Source organism: Procambarus clarkii, chromosome 26, assembly GCF_040958095.1.
Source record: "Procambarus clarkii isolate CNS0578487 chromosome 26, FALCON_Pclarkii_2.0, whole genome shotgun sequence".
Lineage (NCBI taxonomy): Eukaryota > Metazoa > Arthropoda > Malacostraca > Decapoda > Cambaridae > Procambarus > Procambarus clarkii.
The window spans coordinates 11,019,571-11,043,930 of NC_091175.1; the positions used below are offsets into that span (position 1 = coordinate 11,019,571).

At 40.6% G+C, this 24,360-nt stretch overlaps 2 protein-coding genes and 1 long non-coding RNA gene across 7 annotated transcripts; 2 read left to right on the forward strand and 1 right to left on the reverse strand.

Annotated features, from left to right (window-relative positions):
* Window positions 1-988: 988 nt before the first annotated feature.
* LOC138369020 (exosome complex component CSL4-like) lies at window positions 989-7,192 on the forward strand. 3 transcript variants are annotated; one of them, XM_069331868.1, is made up of 5 exons: window positions 989-1,136; window positions 1,492-1,705; window positions 2,047-2,229; window positions 3,079-3,318; window positions 4,896-7,192. In XM_069331868.1, exons 2-4 carry the CDS (start codon window positions 1,514-1,516, stop codon window positions 3,313-3,315), a joined length of 612 nt encoding a protein of 203 aa, XP_069187969.1. In that variant the 5' UTR covers window positions 989-1,136; window positions 1,492-1,513; the 3' UTR covers window positions 3,316-3,318; window positions 4,896-7,192. The 3 variants fall into 3 exon arrangements, with proteins under 3 accessions (XP_069187969.1, XP_069187970.1, XP_069187968.1); XM_069331869.1 differs by lacking the exon at window positions 4,896-7,192 and having other exon boundaries at window positions 989-1,142; window positions 3,079-4,661; XM_069331867.1 differs by lacking the exon at window positions 4,896-7,192 and having other exon boundaries at window positions 3,079-4,661.
* LOC138369021 (uncharacterized) lies at window positions 5,504-10,859 on the reverse strand. 2 transcript variants are annotated; one of them, XR_011229719.1, is made up of 3 exons: window positions 10,722-10,859; window positions 7,525-7,682; window positions 5,504-5,643 (listed from the first exon to the last, which is right to left on the reverse strand). It is a non-coding gene; the product is annotated as an uncharacterized lncRNA (long non-coding RNA). The 2 variants fall into 2 exon arrangements; XR_011229718.1 differs by lacking the exon at window positions 10,722-10,859 and adding an exon at window positions 9,120-10,338.
* A 234-nt stretch (window positions 10,860-11,093) lies between these two features.
* LOC123756778 (uncharacterized) lies at window positions 11,094-16,850 on the forward strand. Of its 2 annotated transcripts, none has more exons than XM_069331866.1 (9): window positions 11,094-11,353; window positions 12,519-12,659; window positions 12,906-13,052; window positions 13,557-13,733; window positions 13,852-13,935; window positions 14,271-14,387; window positions 14,998-15,113; window positions 15,806-15,988; window positions 16,244-16,850. In XM_069331866.1, the coding sequence occupies exons 1-9, from the start codon at window positions 11,245-11,247 to the stop codon at window positions 16,385-16,387; spliced, it is 1,218 nt and encodes a 405-aa protein (XP_069187967.1). In that variant the 5' UTR covers window positions 11,094-11,244; the 3' UTR covers window positions 16,388-16,850. The 2 variants fall into 2 exon arrangements, with proteins under 2 accessions (XP_069187967.1, XP_045596046.1); XM_045740090.2 differs by having other exon boundaries at window positions 11,096-11,353; window positions 12,516-12,659.
* Window positions 16,851-24,360: the final 7,510 nt, after the last annotated feature.

Here is a 24,360-nt window from a genome sequence, read left to right on the forward strand (position 1 = left end):
AAATTAAACTGATGCTCTTCTCACTTTTAAACTGTTTTTAATAAACAGTTTATTAATGTTCATATTTACGATTATATCAATTTGCGGTGTAGGATAAACTAGTCATAATAATAAACTCTTTGTCATCAACTATATGAATGTTCATCCCCAGTTTGGTATATTGTATTTGTTTCATTGCTGTGTCACTAGTAGAAGCTTTAAAGTCGCCAATTTGTTATAAAAGGACCCCAATATTCCCAAGCCCTGAGGCGTCTTGCCGACATACCTAATAATCCGCTGGTATAACATGGAAGTCCAACTCATACCCTGTGCAAAAGTAAAACCAAAAAGTACCTAATTTCATCCTCATAGTTTCCTACCTTGTACTTCAAACTCACACTGTATCTTGTACTTTTTTTACTAGCAAAATTAGGTATACCCAGCAATGTGCTGCTACCCTATTCTATATGAAATATTACACAGTGTAGATCAAGTGACGCAGTGTAGATAAGAGACTTCAGACCAAATGGTCTGAGGTACTTTGAGTTCTGTAATTACTTCATACACTCAGGAATATTGGAAAATATTCTTGTGCTGTACCTAGATTTTTGCTAAAGGAGGCTTATAGGTCAGCCTTACATTTTATGTTCTCTCTCTAGTCAGAGTTGATTTGTTTTTGTATTGAGGCTGGTATTTTCATTCCTGATTCCATGTATGACCAACCATTCTGTGAGATGGAAATATTAGCTGAACTTATAGCTAGATTTTTACTGTATCTACATTGTGTAATCTTTCATATAGAATAGGGTAGCAGCACATTGCTGTGTATACAGTACCTAAGCCAGTTAATAAAAAAAGTAACAAACATTATATAAGTACTTGCTACTTAGTTAAAATATATAGTAACTAATATTTAAGTTGCCATTTTCCACAATAAAAATTAGTTTAACTGAGATTTATAATTTTTAGACCTGTAGCGGTACGGACAGAAATATAGTTTAGGCAGGTTGTTAGGTCAACATAGTAGCAGAAGTTTCCACGCGTTGCTTCTAGTTGTAGGTACTCCTCGACTGTACCACTGCTCCTGCCTGCACCCTCGGCTGTACCACAGCTCCTGCCTGCACCCTCGGCTGTACCACAGCTCCTGCCTGCACCACGTAGGGGTTCGGTAGATTCATTGTGTACCTTGAGTTTAGGAAAACCTTTTGTATTGTGTGTCTCGCAAGACTTGTCACAAAGGTAGAGATGCATTGTATTGGGCAGAGATGTCTTGGGTGGATTAGAGCACAGCTATATCAAAGTAATAGTAGGTTAACATAAATTAAATTAAATCCAGACAGGAAACTTGCAGGTGGAGTGCCCCATATATAAATAATGAGTTAAGCACTTTCAGTGCATAGAAAATTACTTACTGTGAATTGTTACATTATACCTTGTTTATAAATATTACTTGCATAGAATAAAATATAGCTATTTTTTTTGTCATCAAACAGTAAAACTCTGAATTTCCAGGTCATCTGCGTACTGTACCAACATGAAGTCTAGTAACGGGCACATTGTTTGTGTGCCAGGACAGAGAATCTGTGAGGCTAGTGAAAAACTCATTGCCGGTGAAGGAACATATACTTTTAACAAATACATCTATGCCTCTCTAGCAGGGCATGTCACAGTTGTTCCACAAGAAGTTGTGGAGCCTAGTTGTGGTTATGTTAACCAAGTTGTTAAGGTACTGTACTGTTTAATTTTTTTTAAGTGTACTGAAATTCTTAAAAGTTTCTAACCCTTATCATAAATACTGTAAACATATTCCCAACTTTATTACTTATCTTCAATAATGAAGTAACCATTGGTAATAGCTGTAATAATAATTTTCAAATCTTGGCATGAGAACAAACTTTTTTTTTTTTTTTTATGACTGATAAAGTTAAGTTGTTGCCGCTTTCAAGCATATAGGCTAACCTTTGTCATGTTGAAATAGTAAAGGTAACATTTGCCTTTTTCATTCTTGATGTGACACTACTTATCATTTGGAAAAAAATTTCCTTACATTGGTTATATACTTTTCAGGTTACCTTGGGACGACAAGGTACAGTGATGCCAGAAGCTGGTAGTGTTGTAACCTGCCGTGTTTTGAGTGTAAACCCAAACCAGGCTACTGTATCTATCATCTGTGTCGGTCCTAACAAGTTGCATTCCCCTGTTTCTGGCACTGTTAAGAAACAAAATGTTAGGGACCATCAAATTGACACTGTGAGTTTAAAAATTTTAATGTTTATCTTCAACCAAGCATAATCTTGGGAGAGAGGGGAGGTGACCGAGAGGGAGGGTTAGTGTTACAGTTATTTACAGTTTTCCAAATATCTGGAGCTCTTTCACTTGAGCTGTATTATAGATCCTAGTTACATAGATCCTGGGTTATATAGTGTCCCTGCAGTCTCTTTAGTAGCAGTGGTGATTTGTCTGGCATTATTGTGCCAACTTCAATATGTTTAACTTCATCTTTTACCTCCTTACTTCATTTTGTTATTTTGATGTTGCAGCATCCATATGTTGTTTGCTATACCCTGTCTCCTCTCTGGTTCTGGCCTAAAGATCTGAAACCGTTTGTTGAGGTCATTAAACTTGATTTTGATACCTTAGCCCATTAAATGATTACCCCCATCTCTGTCATAAAATTTATATTTTGTTTTCAATAAACAATAACAAATAATTGTCATTTGTAGACAAATTTTGTAGCTGGCTTGGCTTCAGAAATGGTAACTGTAGGATAAATTTATATGAATGAAAATAATGAATACTTGTCACTACTCAAAAATAATCTTTCATTTTCTTAAGATTTACTACTGCTTTAAAATTATTTTTTTATTAGAAAAGGTTTGTTCTTATTGTTGGTCATGACTATAAATTAAGATAAATAATACTGTAGTTCCTATTTTAATTGTATCGATAAAAGTTACTTGGATATTAACTAAAACTCTCATTAATAGTACAGTATAGTACCGTATATTAAGATAGTTTGCAAACAACTATGATAGCTCTTTTCAGAACAATGATATAACTTAACTAGTGGATTATAACTTGCAATATTTATCTTTTCAGGTGGAGATGTACAATTGTTTTCGTCCAGATGACATTATTTTGGCAGTTGTTCTCTCACTTGGTGATCTGCGTAACTATGAACTCTCTACCGCGGGTACAGAGTTGGGGGTAGTAACGTCCTATTGTGAGGAGGGTCATCCACTGGTCCCTGCCTCGTGGACCACAATGAAGTGCAAGTGTCGAACAGAACGAAGAAAAGTTGCTAAAGTGATGCCTCCTAAAAATGCAAGTACATGAAAAGTAAGGAACAGAGATGTTTTTATATTACTTTTTTATTAACATTTAAACAAAAATGTTTTAGAAATTACAAAGACTAGTGAATATCGAATTTATTTAATATTATCCAAGGTTTATCCTCCTTTAGATAATTTTATTGATAAAATGTCTACATTCATGTTCTATAATGTAGTACCAAAATTTTTTTTTCCTGTCATTTGTCTTTCAAGATTTATACTTCAGTTGGTAAATTATATAGTAAACTCCAATATTAATTATTTTGTGTTTAAAAAGATTGTACCAACAAATGACTGCACTTTTTTAAATAATAGCTTTCAGAAAGTTTCCTGGTTGCTGAAGTGTGTTGGCATATGCAGTTTCTTCCTATTCCTTTATCACCCCCATCCTTTCTTTCATACATTGTTGAACTCTCCTCTTCCAAGCTGCAGTACTGGTAGTCTGCCTCTATTATACAATTCCCTTAATTCATTAAACATTTCTCAGGTATCCTACTAACATATAGATACCACATCATAAAAATATTGTGTTTTGCCCTTCTCCACATTTCAGTCCTTTTTTATATTCTTTCATATTCTATACTGCTGTATTCCTGCATATTTACTCCAGTTGCTTTTCTGAAAAACTCCTTTCAACTGCTTGTAGTCTTGAGCACTGCCCCCCCCCCACTTTCCTTACTGAAGTTTCACCCCATATGTCGGGACTTTTAGTACAGTGCTGTACTATTTCATAGCCCTTTCTTAACTCCCATACTAACATTCATTATACTATTCATTCAAAAAAAAAAAATTCCACCTATTACTGTCTTATTTAACCTTCCATACTCTGATTTCTAATATAGTTAACAAGCATTTAAAACTTGCTATATATGTCCCCATTTTTATGCTGTAATTTAAATTTGTTGTTGCCATTCTACAAAATCTACATCATCCCATTCCCTTCTCAAACACCATAATATTTATTACACTTGCCTTCAACATTCTTCTCTTGCACAAGCTATCAAAGTCAGTTGCAACTTACAATTTTTTTCTTGCTCTTGGCAAAAACACCCTACATTATCTGTATACTGTACAACCATGTCAATAACAGGTTAACCCCATCACAATCCACTTCTGTTTCATATCAGTTTTATAAAGCTGGATAACATTACTCAAGCCTGTACGTGATAATACTTCTACAGACATTGAGATATTATAGATGAGTAATGTTTGACTTTTTTTATATGATTGTACTGTTCAAAGTTAGTGAAAACATTCAATTAAAATACAAACATTTTAGTTTTTAAAGGTCTGATGTATTTTGACTGATATACCCAGTAGTTGATATCAATAAATGTTTACCTGCTGTCTTGGCTATGTTTATAATCTGAAGATCCTGGTTGTATCTCTCTGCACAAAATCCAAAATGAGGCTTGAAGGTAACCCTATCTTACTTATAGATAGATTATTTTTATTAAAAATAAAAAGTGCAACACATGTAATATACTCTAGTAAGAACATTACAAATTTGAAAATCTGGATTGCTACTGAAGCGTATCTCATTGTAGAATGTAAAGCTTAGTGAGAATGTTTTGAATATTACAGAGCACAGTTCTCATGCCCCTGGGATAAGATGTTATTAGCATCCACACTGCTACTTGACAAGAAGTGTCCGTTATGGAAATTTCAAACCCTCGGTGGTGGTAGCATTAATCACAGGTAATCAGTTGCGGTACAGAATGAAAAATATATATTTTATTAAAATATACAAAGCATAATGTAAATATTAATCCAACATTGCAAATTATGAGTGATTACTAAAGAACATGAGATCAGTCAGGTATAATTAAGAAAATTATTCTTAGCGCTCAGCCATGAGAATAAATTCTATTTAGGCAATCAACACTTAACACTTTGCTCAGAGAACTTCACACATCTGGACCTTTAAGTGTAATCATAAAAGAAGGGGGCAGTAGAATGCTTTACTATATTAAAATCTTGCTATGCAAATATAAAGTTTTTAATATTTTCCTCACACTTGATGCATCACAAATATCACTCCACGAGTCTGTTACTGTTCGTGTGCAAATTACCCACGACCCAGATCTCTACTCACTGTACACAATTATCAACCACAGCATAAAAATTACCATTTTAATGAAATTAAAAGCACTACAATAATGACATCAACTGGGCTGTGGTGGATATGTGGGCCGCTCCAAGCAACAGCCTGTTTGACCAAGCTCTCGCAATTCAAGCCTGGCCTGTGGCCGGGCTTGAGAAGTGGAACAACTCTCAGAATGCCATCCAGGTACAATCCGGGCCTGCAGAACGGATGGTGTAAGTCTCCCCACTGAAATAAAGGATGAATAATATGTTTGGTATTCCTGCATATGTAATGACTAAAGATTTAATAGGTGGACTGCACATGAAATACAGTAAGTAAGGGGGTGCCAGGCTGACCCGGCTAAACACCAATTTTGGGTATCTTTTGACACTAGTCACTGTGTTCAGACACATGAATTTGAGGCAAACTGAAGCATATATGACAGAAGCAAAGATAATTAACAATTTAACATATCTAATTATTTCATTATGAACTACATTGCATGTAGCAGAATAATTGTAAATTACTTCTGAGAGTTAAACTACACTAATGAATGTATGTGAATGTATAAATATAACTTGTCATTCAGTGTTCAACCTGTCCTCTTACAAATTACGTCACTTTTTGCTCGTATGCGCACTCGGGCTAAATATATTTAACTCAAAATTAGATCGGCTCACAAAAGTGACGTACTGTACCTTTTTCTGTTTTGATCCTCTGGCTTGGGCTAGAATCACTAGGACTAGAATCTGGTGTGCTCTTAGCGGCAAGAAGTGTGGCGATCAGAGATAAATTTATAGCTCGGTAAAAAGCCTATGGTACAGCCAAGGGAAAATAAACTGTATAATGTATCTTGATAAAAGATAGAAATAAGTGAAAAAGGTTTTTTTACTCATTGTGAAATAATGTGCAAGTTATTTCACAATTAGTGCACCACCTATTATGGCTGGTCAGTTCACCCCAGATGTCTTGTCTGCCCGTTTCATTTGCATGCCTGGCACAAAATACCACTATTCCACTGCAACGACTGATGCTGTTTTTTTTTTAGTTAGGTGGGGGTTTGTAACTGACTAGCATTACAGATTTAATTTCAATGTGCTGGCTAGGTTAATATGTCTACATTAGATATTCTCCTGCCAAGTTTATTTTCTTTTTCTTTCACAGTTTTGTTCTTGAATATGTGTTGGTACAGGGTGCACAAACAGTATAATTGGTACATTCGGTCTCCATATTATGTATTAATGGCAAGAAGATTCATTATGTCTATTCCAGGTCACAAAACCATGTTGCTTATGCTGTAGTTGTATTTTTTTATGTTTGTTTCAGTCAAATGATGCCTATGCACATTCTCGTCTTTTTAGGTAGACAGGTTTGGGGTATAGCATACAAAGGACACACATCTGGCTTCATTAGGCAGTTACACAAGTACTTACAAACCTGTACATCTTTTCTCAATCTTTGGCAGCTTTGTTTACATTTATTAAACAGTGAATGAGCTCCAAAATACTAGAAGGCTGTTTATAACAAAAATTTTGATTGGGACGTTACAATGTCCATAAACTGTTTAATAAATGTAAACAATGCTGCCAAAGCTTGAGAAAAGATGTACAAATTCATAAGTACTTGTCTTAACTGCTTGATGAATCCAGATCCAGGTCACTTCATGTTAGTCCAGAGCATAGGTTCGGAGACATAAAATACTGTATCATATTTGTACAGTTATGAGCTACTTTTGTTTTCTTTTTTTGTTAAAAAAATAGCAGTGTGTTACATGAATAAATGATGTGCAGAATTCTACCATGTATTCAGTATCATTCTTGAAAGATGAATAAACAGAATGTGATTATTCTTTTCATAGTCAGTTATTTAGCAAATGTCTGATTGACTACTGCACTTTTATTATAATTATATTGTCCGGTGATGGGGGGTGATGTACCGATATGAGGGACTTGGTGATGTACCAATATGAGGGAAAATACTGAATATAACACAAGAGCTTATGTAATTTGAGAAGGCATACAAAAAAAAGGGAAAAGTCTATTTCAAAGATAGATCCATATATGATTACAGTATTTTAATTTTACTGATGGTTTTCACTCCTCCAAAATATAATTAATACTAACTTACTATACAAAACCTGTACTGCTTTGTTGCTGGCATCTTGTCAAACAAAAAAATTCTTCCTCAATTTTCGTTTTACTTTTCCATTTACTACCACCTCACTGGTGCTCTGTGGCCTGAGCACAGCACACTAGTAGTGTTGCCCTTGTCTTATACCTCACATGCTGAAAAATTAAATAAGTAGATAATTTAAATGATAAATATGACTACAGTAATATCTTTAAATTTTCTATAGGTATGCATCTTTAACTGTAAATATTTTTGTAAATTTTTGTTTAATTATCTACTTGATCAAAGAACACAAATGACATTGTATAATACTTTGAATATTTTACAATGAAGTAAGTAATTATTCAAAAAGTGCTAAGCTGGGAGACTATGTAGCACCATGCTCCTGAAGCCAGTCCAAGTTTTACATATGACCCCCAAGCACCCGGGTGGTGTAGACAACATAGTTCATCCATTGTGCGCTCCAACATCAGGTACACAGAAATTACACTAATGTGATATATATCAATGAGTAAATCAACTAGAGCTCTGAGGTGACTCATGTCACCTCAGAGTGCTTTTTGGGGAGGTTCTAGTGCCATGTGACACACTGAGTTGGCAACTCTGCTTCTGTGTTTCACGGTGGCTGGTAGTCCATGGATTTGTCTCTAATACAAAAAGCATTTTTTCTCACAAACAACCCCATCATGGCTTCTAAGCAAACAATGTTGACTTCCTTCTTTTGTAAACAAAATGAGGATTGTAAGAAGAATAACGTACAGGAGACTGATAATTATAACGGTGAAAGTGGCAACAGTTGTGTTTCGACTGCTTCTAGTTCAAATTTTCAAACTGGATCCATGTGCAATTCGGAAAGTAAAGGTGCTTTGAAGTCTCACTTGTATCCCTGTTCAGATGTTTAACTGAAGAAATGTGGAAGAACAAAAAAGGAATCCTATCCAAGGTTAGACTTCAGGGATGATAAACGTGGGTGTGGATTGACAGTTGCAAGGAGGGATCAAAAGCCGAAGCTCAATCCCAGCAAGCACAATTAGGCGAGTACACACAGGGGGAAGAAAACTATCAGGAGAAAGCGCCAAGCTATTACGGTACGACTATATAGCACTGGGAAGGGGTCAAGATGAGGATTAGGGATGGAACGAAGGGAAGGAATGGTGCCCAACAACCACTTGGACGGTCGGGGATTGAGCGTCGATCTGCATGAACCAAGACCGTCGCTCTACCGTCCAGCCCAAGTGGTTGGACAAGAGAGAGCGCGAGCTAGTGAGCGAGTGCATCTGCACCAACAGCTACATTGACCACAGAGCAAAATAACCTCAATTTCTTTTTCTCCACAATGTGGGTGACGGGTGTGTACACATGGAGAGAAATTACGACCTATATGGGAAGTCAGTAGAGATAACCGCCATTTTATCCAGTTGGTGTTGAAGGTGGTGACAATAGTGGCGTTGAAGGTGGTGACAATAGTGGTGTTGAAGGTGGTGACAATAATGGTCATGTTATGGTGGCGGCGTATCGTCACTCAGAAGCCAAGCGCCAATTATATACACATTGTCAAGACCTATATAGCCAGATACAACAGTGTAACATACATAAGAGAATTGCGTAGAGCGTGACGTACAGAAGATCCCTGGCAATATAAGCCCACAGGTGTAGTGTCCACATGTGGGGCAGGTTGACTGTGAGACGCGAGCTTCCTGCATATAGCCGTCCGCTACACATTACCGGCGAGGCAAGGGGAACACTTAACGGTAGCTGTGTATAATTACATAGCGACCCCCTGATATTTACCGAGTTGTGCTTGCGGGGGTTGAGCTTCGGCTCTTTCGTCCCGCCTCTCAACTGGTGGTGGTAGTGAGGGGTGTGGGGAGAACTGAGAGATGGCTACCCTGGTACAGTTCACGCCTGTGCAAACTCCAATCGTGGAGTTTGACGTATTATAAACGTAGTTATTCGTCTATAACTATTGGTGGTATATCAAGTGTAACTATTGCTCCATATGAGGGTATCAGGTATCATTTCACCCATTGAAATGAAAGAAAAATTGAATTAGTAGAATAAAATGTTTAAAGACAATCACTTAACAGAGCAAGAAATGCTCGGGTATGGTGTACACACATACACATCACTTACCCAGCTACCCATACCAAAGCTCTGCAACTTGTTTTGCGCACTATGCAGGACATGTCTACATCACTGGCAAGTCATTATCAAGAGATAGCTTAGCCGGGATAAAAATGCATACAGTAGTTTATGCAACATTAGTCTTCCAGCCAAGAGGGCACCCACCATACACGGCTGCCTTAAACAGCATGCAAACACGAACCAAATTGTTAACATAATGTCTACCACGATTAGGAAGCTTCATTGTGCTGAAGCTCGATAGACTTGTTATCACACAGTTTCGTAAAGACATTCTCCTTTTGTCTATGCTGGAAACTATATCTAGCCGACAGGACTCCGGGGAGCTTTGCTAAGATTGTCTGTTATTCCCCAGAATGTGTGATACAAAGCTAGTAGAAGAAAGAAAGGCAATATTATTACCACATACAAAATAGTAATAATCGACAAAATTGACAGAGGGATTCCTGAAACCTGCAACTTCAAGAAGAAGAGATCAAAGATTCAAGCCAAGGAAATAAAGGTGCCGAAAAAATAGAAAGTTCTCTTTTTTGCAAACAGTGATAGACGGTTGGAACAAGTTAAGTGCCGACCAAAACCGTCAGTAGTTTCAAAGCGTCATATGACAAAGAGTACTAGGAGACGGAACACCCGAGCGTAGTTCTCATCTTGTAACTACACCTACGTAATTACTCGTAGGTAATTACGTACACAAACTCGCGGCCAAGGGAGCAGCTATCGGGGATCGTAAGTCTAAATCTAAGAGCCCGGGTTCCATTCCCGGCCACGGCAGAAACAAATGGACAGTCTCTTTAACTTGATGCTTTTCCTAACCTAGAAGTAAACTGATAACAGGGAGTAACAGACAGCTGCTACGGGCTGCATCCTGGGGATGTGTGTGTATGTGAGAGAGTAGTAGATATGATAGAAGGAAAATAAGTCGGGAGTTAGTACAATAAACAATCGATGGTTAGAACGGCGGGTTTAACAGCCTGAGCCAGCAGGCACAAACACACACACGAGCGTAATCCTCGTCCTGTAACTGCACTTGGTAATTACAGACAAACGCGCACCTTCAAGAGGCCGTGACGACCGTCACTGGCGGTGACTGTACCTCTCAGAGCGCCTCCAGGCGGTCGCCCGGCGGAGCACTCTCAGACCACTGGCTCTTGCGACGGCCAAACGTTACTGACAACCTTGTACCATCTTTCTGATCAAGTGTTTGGGGGACGAACTGTTATCAGTAAATGTCCGCGTATCTGGTGACGTCATGCAGGACTAGACTAGGTCGAAATGGCGACGACTTCGTGTTAATGACTGAAAACACGAGTTTCTGGCTGAATATTTGTGTTTCTCCTCAGTGATTGGCTGCGTGAGTACCCGGCGACACGCTGCTCCCTCCACCACCTGCGTCGTCTTGCTCGCCTTCCTCCGGGGCCTCAGCTCTCGTGGTGGGTGTTGAGCTTAACTAATAATACGGTAATACAGCAGTGACCAGCACCGACATGATGGGACGAGTGCTCTCGCGTCCTGCTGAGAGATATTAACAAGGTCGCTATTATACTACTATTGCCTTAGCCACCTATAGAAAGCAGGATGAGGGCAACTCGTCTTCCCAGCTGGCTGCTGGACGTCTGCTTGGCTTTGCTGCTGCTGCTGGCTCCGACCCGGGCCATGCTCAGTACCACCATAACAAACATCACAGGTGAATTATAATCAAAATTACTTCTTTCTATTACTGAAATATATTACTATATATTTATACACCTACAAATTTAGTGGGCAAATATGCAGTTGGAGAATGACCTACCCAACATTCGAAATGTTGTCACGGTGTAAAGGAAGCCAGTACCACCAGGCAGATAAAATATGGTAGGCCTGGCTCAGTGTAGGGAGGACATGGTAGGCCTGGCTCAGTGTAGTGTAGGGAGGGTATGATATGCCAGGCTCAGTGTGGAGAGGTACTTAAATTTATATCGAGGTCCACCCTTGTAGGCCAGAGGTCCCCAACCGGGGGTTTATGGAAGAATTTCAATGGGTCCTTGGGATTAATACTAATGTATTATAATCTAACAAAATAACAGCCACTTATGAGTAAGTTGAACTGAATGTCTCCCGTTATGTAGTTTTACTGAGAGTAACAATGCAGGGCTTGTGACATATGACATGTATTTGTCGTAACTAACGTGACAAGGGGCTGATCTCACCGAAACTTTTAAAATACTGAACAGTTTATAGGATATTTATCCAGATCACTTCTTTAAAAGGTGGTCTGCAAGGAGCAAGATCTTCAAGCTCATGAAGCCACAATGTGCCGTTGTTCATAATCCCGCTGGATAAAATCATTTACAAAAAAGAGGAGATGGAACTTTTGCCAGGCTGCCTGCTTCCTGTCCTGTCGTGGCCACTAGAGAGACAGTGGACCTCAGGTAAAACTGGTCTCGGTGAAGGTAGGCCTACATGTGGAGAAGACACTACACCCTCACACAACACCCTCACACAAGCGGCCGTTACCTTTCATCACCTCACACCTATTTTACTGACGCACAAAGATATCATATTAGCTTGATGTATCAATAAGAAAATCGATAGGAGCTATGAGAAGGATTCGAACCTTCACACTGGGTACTTCCAAGCACACGAACTAAACCATTGAACCGCGATATGTTACAACAGTAATGCAACCTAAAATTCAACTAAATCCTCCAGGAGTCTAGGGTATGGGGACGCACCTTGTTTGGGTCAGGTCATTCTTAACTGGCTTGCCCAAATTTCCTTAGTAAAGAGCGAGACTGTAACCTTGTGATCACCCATCCATTTACTGGTCAGATCCGACCTAACTGACCAACCGACCCCTCCTTCATCAGCAGGTCTCCCAGACGAGGGGATGAGTCCTCCCCAGAACACACAGTGGGTGGATCAAGGGTATCTACTCCAGCACCATCAAGGTCCTGCTGGTAACGTGTCCCTTGCCGCCGATCCCTTCCTCCACCCACGCCAAGAAAAGATATGTGAGTACAGGGCGAGGCCTTGAGAACCAGCTCCCTCATGGAAGGTGCGGGCGGCTGACATACTGTACAGTATATTTGTTCAGTTAATCTTGAACTATATCACCATCATATGTTTTACAGTTACACGTCCTTTATCAACTATATTTTTCATGGTTTGCCCACCTCATGTACTCGTTAACATCTCCAGAACTATCTTTTAAGCCCAACCTCAGTTCCCCGCTCAAGGCCACACTGTGTATCCGGCAGTACCCATCTTCACGGTGGTGAGGTTCCTCAACGGGCCTTGCTCTGTGGGGTCGACCAGTGGCACCTGCTACACTGCCGCCGAGTGTAGGGCCGTGAGAGGCACCCAGCTGGGCTCCTGCGCTAGAGGCTTCGGGGTATGCTGCTACAGTGAGTATATTTGTGGAGTATAATCGGCATGTTTTGACCAGTGATGTACCTTCGTGTGATAGGCTGCTTGTAGGCTTCGTTGTTTTCCATGCCAGGGGTAACTAAGGCGTCCAACGTGTGTTTACAAGACTGTGTTTTGACTTACAACAATTATCTAAGATACCGTACGCTGTGCATGCCATCTGTCGTCAGTAATCGAGGACAGTGTAGGAGACGAATTGCACCCTTTCATGCACACTTATTAACGTAACTGTCATCTTGCTTGATATTGTGTAAATTCGAAATTCGTAAATGCTTGATGAATTCTACTCCAGGATGGACCGAAACGTCCCCAGTTTAATTTTTTATTTTATATATGTGAGTTGTGTCATTTGTTTCAGCTGCGTTATTGTGACATATTCGCAGGAAAATATATTAATAATAGCGTGTAGCCTCATGTTACGATTAGCGTGTAGCCTCATGTTACGTGCCCCCGTAGTGTGACGGAGTCTTACGTGCCCGCAGAGGAGGTCACGTGCGGGGGGTCGACGTCGACCAACTGCACGTACCTGGTGAGCCCTGACTACCCCGGCACGTACAACCAGGCCGCCACGTGTTCCATGACAGTCGTCCGGATGCCTGACACCTGTCAGCTCAGACTTGACTTCGTCGAATTCTACAGCTTCCCGCCGGACCAGCTAGGTGAGTTGTGGTGTTGGTAATAGTGATAGTTGTGGTGATAATGGTGGTAGTTGTGGTGGTGGCGACGTTGCTCACCGTAATGCTCTGTAACTCAGACTGGTTTCCTCTCTCCCCGCAGGACTGTGCACCGAGGACCAGTTTACGGTGCCGGGAGAGAAGAAGTTCACCTTCCTTTGTGGCGCTGCGCCATCACAGTGGCACTGTAGGTGGTTCATGTGTGGGTGAGAGGGGCGTCATGTGTGTGTGGGTGAGAGAGAGAGGGGCGTCATGTGTGTGTGTGGGTGAGAGAGAGAGGGGCGTCATGTGTGTGTGTGGGTGAGAGGGGGCGTCATCACTGTAGAAGTCTGTAGCTGAAAGATCGCAATATATCAATGACAAAAATATTTAGGCCGTTGAACAGTATCGATCCCGCATCCCTGGACTCCCCCCACTCGCATTATAATGGCGCAGTTGGTTTAAGCATGTCTTGGAAGTCCAGGGGGTGCGGGTTCGATCCCACTGCACGGCCCTGTCAATAATTTACCCCTGTGTGGACAGTCTATCTGGACGTGACCGGCCAGGCCGACCCCACCGTCTTCAACTTCGCCACCTCCTCCGCCAACTTCAACAGGAAGTTCAAGATCAAGGTCTCCATGATCCCGTGTGCCCAGAGGGGTGAGTACACCCTTCTCTCTTTACCTAACTAGTACCAATAGGATGCTAGAGAACCTTTTTCTGCTCCTTCCACAGTGACGGCTGAGTATTGTTGTTGTTAGAGATTCAACTACTGGGAACAAAAAGTTCCAAGTAGCACGGGCTATGGTGTGCCCGTAGTGGACTTACCTGGCACAGGAGCGGGGCTGTAACTGGCTGATTATCGTGCAACTCGTTCTTTATCTTGGTGATCCATAGTCCCCATCTCTCCCTGCAATACCAGCTGGTCTCATCCCATAATCTCCCTCTCCCGTACTATTCCAGCTGGGTGCCCATTAATTTAACTCTGCTGTATATTGCGTGTTGAATCAACCCGTCCTCCGAAGGCTTCCCAGTCAAGAAAACGGTCAATTTAAAGTGTCCTCCCTTAACTTACCAGAGGACCCAAAACCCAAAAAAAACGGGACGGTACGTCACTTTCGTGAGCCGCTTCCATGTTCTAGTACCACATTTTTTAGCCTTGTGTAACGCATACGAGTGAAAAGCGACGTTCCTTGTAGGAGGAGAGGTTGGTTGAACACCCTCAACACCAACCTTGTGTTATAGTGTTGTGTTGTGTCCTCGTGTACAGTGCCGTGTGGGTGCGGACAATACTTCACCGGCAACACTGGTGTCATCCAGAGCTTTAATTACGGCGGCTTCTACCTAGCGGGGCTCGACTACGGCATCTGCTTCAGGAAGGAGAAGGTGAGGCAAGCTGTGGCTCCAGGCAGGGTGAGGCAGGCTGTGGCGCCAGGCAGGGTGAGAGAGGGAGGGTGTGGCTCAAGGTAGGGAAAGAGTTACAAGGACACATGAGAGGATTGCAACAACAGGGCAAGTAGAACGGGAACAAAAATTCGAGTAATTGTTGCTTAACTAGATAAATTGTGTGCACAACGATGGCTCCCAATAGTGAAACACAAGGAAACTGAGTTAGTCCAGAAATTGGTTATGAGATTAGGGAGTTGAACTGTGAATACAGGCTAAAAGAACTCATTCTAACCACACTATTATAAAGAAGAACCAAAGTGTTTATAATCTCAACATTCAGGATTCTTAGAGAAATTAATTGAGTCTTCCAGATGAAGTAAGGCAGAACGAAGGGAAAAGGTGAAAAACTGGGAACATGAATAAGTCAGGAGAGAGCTAAGGAAATCGCATTCAGCAATGGAGGCAAACAAATTTAACGGGCATGAAGCAGAAGTCGTGAAAGCCACCTCGATTCGTAAATTGAATTAAAGTATTGTAGAGCTTTAGAATGAGTGCACGAGGTAAAGTTTCCATGAGGGAGGGCGCAAGAGTTTTTCTCGTTCCTCCGTAGACAGGCAAACACACACACACACACACACACACACACACACACACACACACACACTAGTGACCTCTCGTCTCCTCAACAGAACAAGTGCACGACAACTTTGAATCTGGCGGGACCGTCGTTCATCAGATGTCCTACTGACCTGTACCGCCTGCCCGTAGGGGAACTGGGCAACTTTGGCAACATCGGTCTTCTGGGAGTCGAAGCCCTGTACTGTCAACTTGATACCAATGTCGCATCATTAATCTCCTACGCTACCATACTGGTATGTAGAGCTTAATCCCACTGAGTTCATATCACTATTTTTTCCTCTCTGTCAGTGATGCAAAGAGATAATGTATCTTTCTCTCTTCAATAAATTATCTTTATTTGAGAATGAAATTGACAGTTTTGTGGCACATTTTTTCCTCATATCGCTAGTTGAATACCACCTTCCCTCTCTCACATCACAGAGCGCCCCACGTACCTTATAAACCTGGATTATTTTAGCTCTTGGAGCATGTTGTCTTATTACTTTCAGCCTTCGTTAACGACAGTGACCAACGGCCCGCTTGTCATATGGCACAAGACCAGCTTAACCGACGGCTTTCCCAACTACCACTCCACCAGCGGCTGCACCACCTGCGCCGGCTTCTACCAGACTTTCAGCCACAACGACTGCTGACTTGAGGACTCTGGCCACACCACCGGCTTGTAACGATGAGATCATGCTAGGCTTTCCTTCTCTCTCTCTCTCTCTCTCTCTTTACTCCCTCTCTCCCTCCTTCCTTCTTTTCCCTCTCCTACTTCTTTATTATCCTCCTCTCTCTCTCTTCCTCCCTCGCTTTTCCCTTCTCTCTCTCCTTTTCCCCGATTATGAGTCGAAAACGAAGCCAACTGTACTATGTAATTTAATTTAATTCATCATTGTGCACCCTAAACCCAGTCTGTTAGTGGGAGTCAAAACTTTAAGAGGTACATTAGGTCCTGGAAGTGGAACCCAAAGCCTTTTTTTAGGTAAGCAAGTTACAATAATAGTGAAGTAGTTTAAATAAATATACTTAGACTAATTGAGTAGGATTATGCGTAATTTGTAAATATGGCTTATATATATTTAATTTTCTAATGCAATAAAATTATCTAAATTCGTTGGTTTATCTAATTCCAACAAGATAATGGCGCAGACGGGAGAAATACTGGACCAGGATTTAACAAGCAGTTAGTTAGGCAAGTACTTACAAACATCTTTTCTCAAACTTTGGCAGCTTTATTTGCATTTATTGAACAATTTACGAACAGCGAATCTTCCTAATCAAATGTTATTATTGTTATAAACAGCCTCCTAGTACTTCAGAGCTCATAAAATGTTTAATAAATACAAAGAAAGCCGCCAAAAAATGAGAAAAGATGTACAGATTCGCAAGGGAAGGAAATTATCAGGGGACAGCACAAAGCCATTACGAATATATAGCACTTGGAAGGGATCAGGATAAGGACTTGGGATGGGATGGGGAGAGGGAGGGGAAGGAATGGTGCCCAACCACTTGGACGGTCGGGGATTGAACACCAACCTTGCATGAAGCGAGACCGTCGCTCTACCGTCCAGCCCAGGTGGGTGTACTTGAGTGAATCTGGCCGTGACAGTATACACTTAAGTCTCCCGCAGACTGTCAAATATATATATCTGGCCTAAGGTCTTTAACAGATAAATAAAATTAAAATACTTTTCAAACCAGAGTACAGTATAAAAAGGGTACATACCCAGCGCTGTAGCTGCCCCTAACCCTATGACAACAATATCAGCAGCCTAACATTACTCCATACCATAAACAAATTGACAATTAGTTAACTTGCAAAATTTCCCTTGTCTATATATAAGTAATATTTCGATTTTTTACTAAATATCAATGTCATTTCCTAATACTGTGTACTAAAATAAAGGAAATTTGTCAGAAGCAAGAATTAAGAACCATTTAATTGGTGCTGCAGCAGACGTCGTCGTTAGTGTTATGGCCGGCGTGGGAAGGTGTGTACTCTGCTCCTCCTTGTTCTCTTGTTCTGTACCAGGAATGTACACATTACCTGGCAGATTGGCCACCTCGAACCAGGCCCTTGAGTATCCTAATACTCTCGTTAAACTTATAGAGGTAAGATTTAATGTTTTAACACCCCCGGCTGTGAATGAGTTTTGAAACATATATATTCAATCCTGCCCAGTAGGTTCCCTTCATTAAACATCCTTTTAAGACTGTAACAGTCGATACACATTGATTCATTTTAGACACGCACCCTTTATTATCGTTGTTTTATCCTCAGCCTTTCTGATATATCTTTTCGCTTGGTCTAAAACTCCAGAAACATTGGTCAAATGCGCGTTACTCCAGGCGTCTGGTCCTGTGTGTATGGTTCAGTGTTGGGTTTAAGGCCTATCAACCACTGGAGGGTTGTTAAGGCCACCACAGATGCTTACTGACCACCCATAGCAGGAATATTTTAGTCCTGAACATATGTTGTTGTTATAGATTCAGCTACTCTGAAAAAGTTTCAAGTAGCACGGGCTATGGTGAGCCCGTAACTTACCTGGCACAGGAGCGAGGCAAGTAGCACAGGCTATGATGAGCCCGTAATGGACTTACCTGGCACAGGCGTGGTGCTGTTAATGCAGCTGTTTCACGCCTGAACATAGTTCAACTCGTAATATATATATACATCGAGAAGTGCAGTACCCAACACTACACCAGCCCGTCCTCTGGCCAGGCTCGGTACAGCTGCATCAACATTCCACGACTCGTTTATCAATTTTAAAGTATTGGGTGTTAAAAATAGGTTTGATCTCATTTATATAGTATTATTACTTTATATTAAGGTGCTCTCTATAATTAAGCATAAGTAAGGCTAGGTGTTTAGGATCTGTTGGTGATTATTTGTATTTTAAGTACGTGGGTGAACAGCATATACAGCGTTCCGATTCAGAGGTCGTCAACGAAGCTCTCTTCGAGAAATGTTCGAACGGCATCCGTTGTAAGTCGTGTTTAAATATTTTTTCATTTATAAATGAGGAGTTTGTATGCTGGATTAACAAGTTTTTGGCCTTTATTGTTTAGGACTGACGGCTTTACACACATCGCTGGGCTGCTTCTCTACTGATGACGTTCAATTTTTTATTGAACAGTGCTTTGCTCACATCCTCTGTTCGAATTATACCTCTAAGGACAGCTTTATGTCAGCTGCAACTTAGACTTCTTAAATCTGAGGACGGTTTAGGGGATGAGTTGAGAATGCAGAAGGAACGCGGGGATGTTCGCGAAGCAACATGGCCACAGCCTCTTTTCACCTAGTACGTTGCAAATTTTATGGATTCGATCACTCTGTAAAAAATGGAACTGGAACTTAGTAAAAAACAAAGCATTTTAATATTGACGTGTTCTATGCATCAGTGTTGATGCATAGGTTTGTTCTCATTTATATAGTATTATTGTTTTATATTAAAGTTCTCTCTATAATTAGGCATAGGTCAGTGTCGATGACTTAGGCACTTGGTTAGGTAAAACCATTTCATTTTTGGAGTTGCAACTCGAAGAGACCGGGATGGATTCCTTGCTCGGCGTTATCTCGTGCCTTTTACGCCTTCCTCTAAATCTGCGTAGACACCCCCCACCCCAATACATGCTCATTTCTTGTAATGCATTTAAATCTTCGAATTATTACACAATTACCATACCTGAATTAATTTACACGAGGGCCATTATCTCTCTAGTGGCTTTGACAGGGACAGGAAGCCGGGTGCTTGTCAAATGTAATTCTATTTGTTTCGAAGGATTTTTAAATTAATGATTTGTCATTTACGGCTTCGACGGGTAAGCTGTTTCATTGGTTTTTAACCCTATGGAGGGTGGGGGGAGAAGCATCTCCTGGTTTATATTTTGTGGTTTGTTGAGACTGTAGCTGTTGCAGATTGTTACAGTTGACCATTTAAAGAAGTTTTGATTAATATTATTGAACTTGTTCATTATTTTAAAGGTCTAGATGAGATGAACCCTGACATATCTGGTTTGATGTAAACAATAGCAAGAACTAGATCCAAACAAGTGTGTTTATGTAAAGCACTGCATATCGCAGACTTATTTTTCTACTTAAAATCATCTGTACCTGTAAAGTAAAGCTGTAAAGTACCTGTAAACAGTTTTTGTCAATGTTACTGTTAATTATATAAAAATTATCTGTTAGTTTAAGGACCTGCCCGAAACGCTATGCGAGCTAGTGGCTTTACAAGAATCTGTCAACCTCAGGAGGAGGGTTATTAAGGATACACGAACGCTTACTGACCAACAAAAACACGCTAGTCTTGGACTATGTCCTGGACTAAAGTAAACTCTCAGTATACATACGCCGAGAAGCGGGAAGTACCTCTGGGTGCATATACCCCTGAGACAAGAGTGGCGATGCTAACACGCAAGTCTGTTGAAGGACTTGAGAGAGAGTTGGGAAAATTTGTCCATTGTCACTAAACAATGCCAAACACACACGCCACCTTTTGCAACTGCCGGACGTAAGAATAATGTACTCGGGATGTTTAACATATAAATACCATATACTAAGGACATTTGACGTGTAAATTCAATGCACTAAGGACATTTAACATGTAAATTCAATGTACTAAGGACATTTAACGTGTAAATCCAGTGTGTTCATTTTCATATACACATTTGTAAAGCTGTTATTCATAATGCTGCTATTGTTATTTTAAATTGCTAGTAAAGCACATTTACAGTTAGACAATAAATAGGCCAGGGATGGTGGTGAACACATGGCGCACGAGAATATTTTGCTGGCAAGCAGTGCCGCCGCGTTTATTTTTTAAACCCCCTACCTATAATGAATAAATATATAAGTATTAACATTAAAATGTGAAGAATTGGTCAACTTGGTAACGTTACTTGAACACATCACAAGGGATGAATTGGAGGGTAGAAATATCCAAAGTTATCCTATCCTTTTGAGATGCATTTTATTGTCTCAATAAAGGTACAGTATTTGAACTTGAAGGGATGAATTATGAAAGGCATTAGTAATCGAATTGTCTAGAGGGAGGTTGACTTACCAACACTGGTTGCTGTGACAGCTGACAGTATACTCAGCTTGATTAGTAAAAATGCAAGTTTCGTATATGTGTTTGCAAAATATGTTGGACAGCATCTGTTAGGCTTTCATTGTACTGTATTGTATAGGAGACTCGGTCGACGACTGAGCCGCGGGGACGCCGAGCCCCGAAAACACCTCAAGGTAAGGTACACAAGGAGGCTTTGCGTGTAAAAATTGGCATAAGGTATTTCTAAATTATCAAAAAGTATAATCAAGATAGTTAATGCACATGCTTTGAAAAAAAGACAATTTCAGAATTAACTGAGCGAGGCGAGGTCGGTGCACTCAGGACTACTTGTGTATACATTGATTGATGAAGATTAAGCCACCCAAGAGGTGGCACGGGCATGAATAGCCCGTAATCCTTGTGTACAACAATGTTCGTTGGCTTAGAAGAGGTTCTGTCCTTAAATGATTTGACTTGTGTTTGCATGAAATTCGTCTTTTTGACGAATGAAACATTAATTTTTCAAGAATATCTGGCGTTGTTTAATTTGTCGATTTATGTTTTTCACAAATTTGACCATTCACGACCATTCTGAAGTCGATTGTGACTTGAGAATGGTCCAGGACGGACCGAAACGTCGTCGTCTCCTCACTTTCTAGTGTGTGGTTTGGTCAACATATTTCAGCCACGTTATTGTGACTCCTCGTTTGCATTGTGCGAAGTTTCCATCCTCAACTTTCAAACTTTAGAATCGCTTTTAAATACATGGCCAGTGAAATACCAAAGATATTGTTCACGATTTTTGTGAGATCAAAATTGGAATATGCAGCAGTTGTATGGTGCCCATATCTCAAGAAGCACATCAACTGGAAAAGGTGCAAAGTTCAACTAAATGGCTTCCAGAACTGAGAAACAAAGGCTACGATGAGGGGGCTAGAAGGTGTTACATTTGCCAACGCTGAAAGATAGAAGAAAGAGATATGATCACCACATAAAAAATAGTAACAGGAATCGAGAAAATTTACGTAATTCTTGAAAACAGCTATTTCAAGAACAAGAGGTCATAGACTCATGCTAAGGAAGCAAAGTTGTAGATTTTTTTAATAGAGTAATTTGGGAAAAGTTTTAAGTGTGAAGGCGGTGGATGCCAAAATCAACGGAAGTTTCACAGCGTCATATGACAAAGAGTACTGGGAAGACGGGACACCACGAAAGTAGCGTTCATCCTATAACTACACTTAGGTAATTACAAACACACATCACTATGGGAACGGGGTCACAATTAATAGCTTCCGCAGATCTTACAGCTTTTGGCATTTCCTGCTAGATATATTGCCTGGTTTGCTCCTTGTCCACGGGGAGCGCACCTGCATGCCAGGCATCATAATACAGTATTTGTTCCGTATTCCGTGCCGCTGCGTTGACGTAGGTGAAAAATGAGCTCAGAGCTGCAGGTGTCAACGTGTCTATTTATGACTGGTTTTAAGGTAACCACAGTTGCACACTAACAGGCAAGATTTGGTTAACGAGAGAATATAATAAGCATATATATATATAATTGATTGCTATACAAAGCTAAAAAGTGTTTATAGGTAATAAATATGTAACTAGTGGATGTTTATACTTCCTGGCGCCCTTCATCTGGCAGCCGCTTGAGTTGGGACGTGTTCCAGCAATCATGGCTGGAGAACACGTCGGCGGAGTTCTTGGTGCATACAAAATATTGTTATAATTGAATGTTACATGCATGGACAACCACCAGCCTTGTTCTGTAGTCACGTTCTTCATACACGACTGGCCTGTGTAGTGCTTGGGAGGTAATGACCAACGTGAATATCCATTTGTTGTAAATATGTATAAAATTAAGGGTCCGCGTGATTAGGCACCAGCAGCCGGCAGAGACGGACGGAGGAGCTGATATGATTTTTCACTGACGCAGACTGTATAGTTAATTTCGTCCTTTAATTAGTTGCAAATTCCTGGTCATCGTCCCCCTCCTGCAACTCTTGGTGCAATCTTAATATACTACAGCACGCAGAAATATATGATTTGGGAGTAACGGCTGTTTTTTAAATTCTTGCGAAAGATGTTTAAATTTATGTATAATTTAGTATTAGAAGAATTCCGAGTTTATTAATTGGTATGATTTACTCTGGTTTCCCGTAGTCTCGGACAGGAAGCTTTTAGGCTTATCAAGGTTCTCCTTGTCTCTTCTAAACATATCATTGTTCTTTATAAAAGTTCTATCTATTCTTAGTGTTAGTTATTGTTCTGTCAGCCCAATAGTTTATTGAAATGTGGTTTTGACAATAGAGTTTGGAATATCTAGGTTTAGTAAAATTTTGGGTTTGTTACCAGTCTGTGAGATCGTATCTATGTAAAGGAGATTCTGAAACTTTCTCTGTGTATCAATTATATGTTTTCTAATTGATGTTACAATATTCTTTGTATGTGTTTTACATACAAGGTTTTCAATTAGTTGAAGAGCTGGCTTTGAATCACAGAAAATTACTTTTGTATTTTTCAATTACAATAGTGGTTAAATGTAGTGCAGCTAGATCTGTATGTATGAAGCTTAGCTAATTGTTTACTCTTACACTAGTAGTCTGTACATGGTTTGTTTTTATATCTTAAAGGCTGCTGCAGTGCGATCTGTTTACAAATGAAAAGAGCCATTAGGATTTCAGTAATCTTTTTGCAGGTGGAAGGTTATCTTGAGATGATTTCGGGCTTAGCGTCCCCGCGGCCCGGTCCTCGACCAGGGCCTCCTTTTTGTTACACACCCACCAGGAAGCAGCCCGTAGCAGCTGTCTAACTCCCAGGTACCTATTTACTGCTAGGTAACAGGGGCATCAGGGTAAAAGAAACATTTTGCCCATTTGTCTCCGCCTCCACCGGGGATCGAACTCGGAACCTCAGGACTACGAATCCGAAGCACTGTCCACTCAGCTGTCAGGCGCCATTGTGAAGTGTGACATTGGAAGTGTGACATTTGTGTTACAGGGTGCAGATAAAATGGAATAGTATTAACTGGTACATTGAATATAATAGCAATGTGATGAGGTTGGTAGCCCTTCTACTCTACAGTTTTGTATATTGCCTTCTAGTCCGCAGGCAGCACTTACTGGCCTGCCAACTGCGCCAAACAGTTCCTCTTAAGCAGCGCTGGTGACATTGAACCTCTCTTGATCTAGGAATAGAATGTCGTGTTTAGGTGCACAATTCTTTATGTGGTGGAGAGTTTCAGATGTCTTCATGTTGATGATTTGTGTATATCTGCGGGCACCAAAACATATCCTCATGGCTTCATTTGTAATCGTTTTTAAGGCATTTAACCTAGTTTTGATGAAATTTATAAGGTGTAGGGCGTGGTAGTCAGATTGGGAAGGGAAAGGGAACTATCAGGGGGGGGGGAAAGCGCCAAGTCATTACGGCTATATAGCACTTGGAAGGGGTTCAGGACACGGATTTAGGTTGGGACGGAGGGATAGGAATGGTGCCCAGCCACTTGGACGGTCGGGGATTTACGCCGACCTCTATGAAGCGAGACCGTTGCTCTACCGTCCACC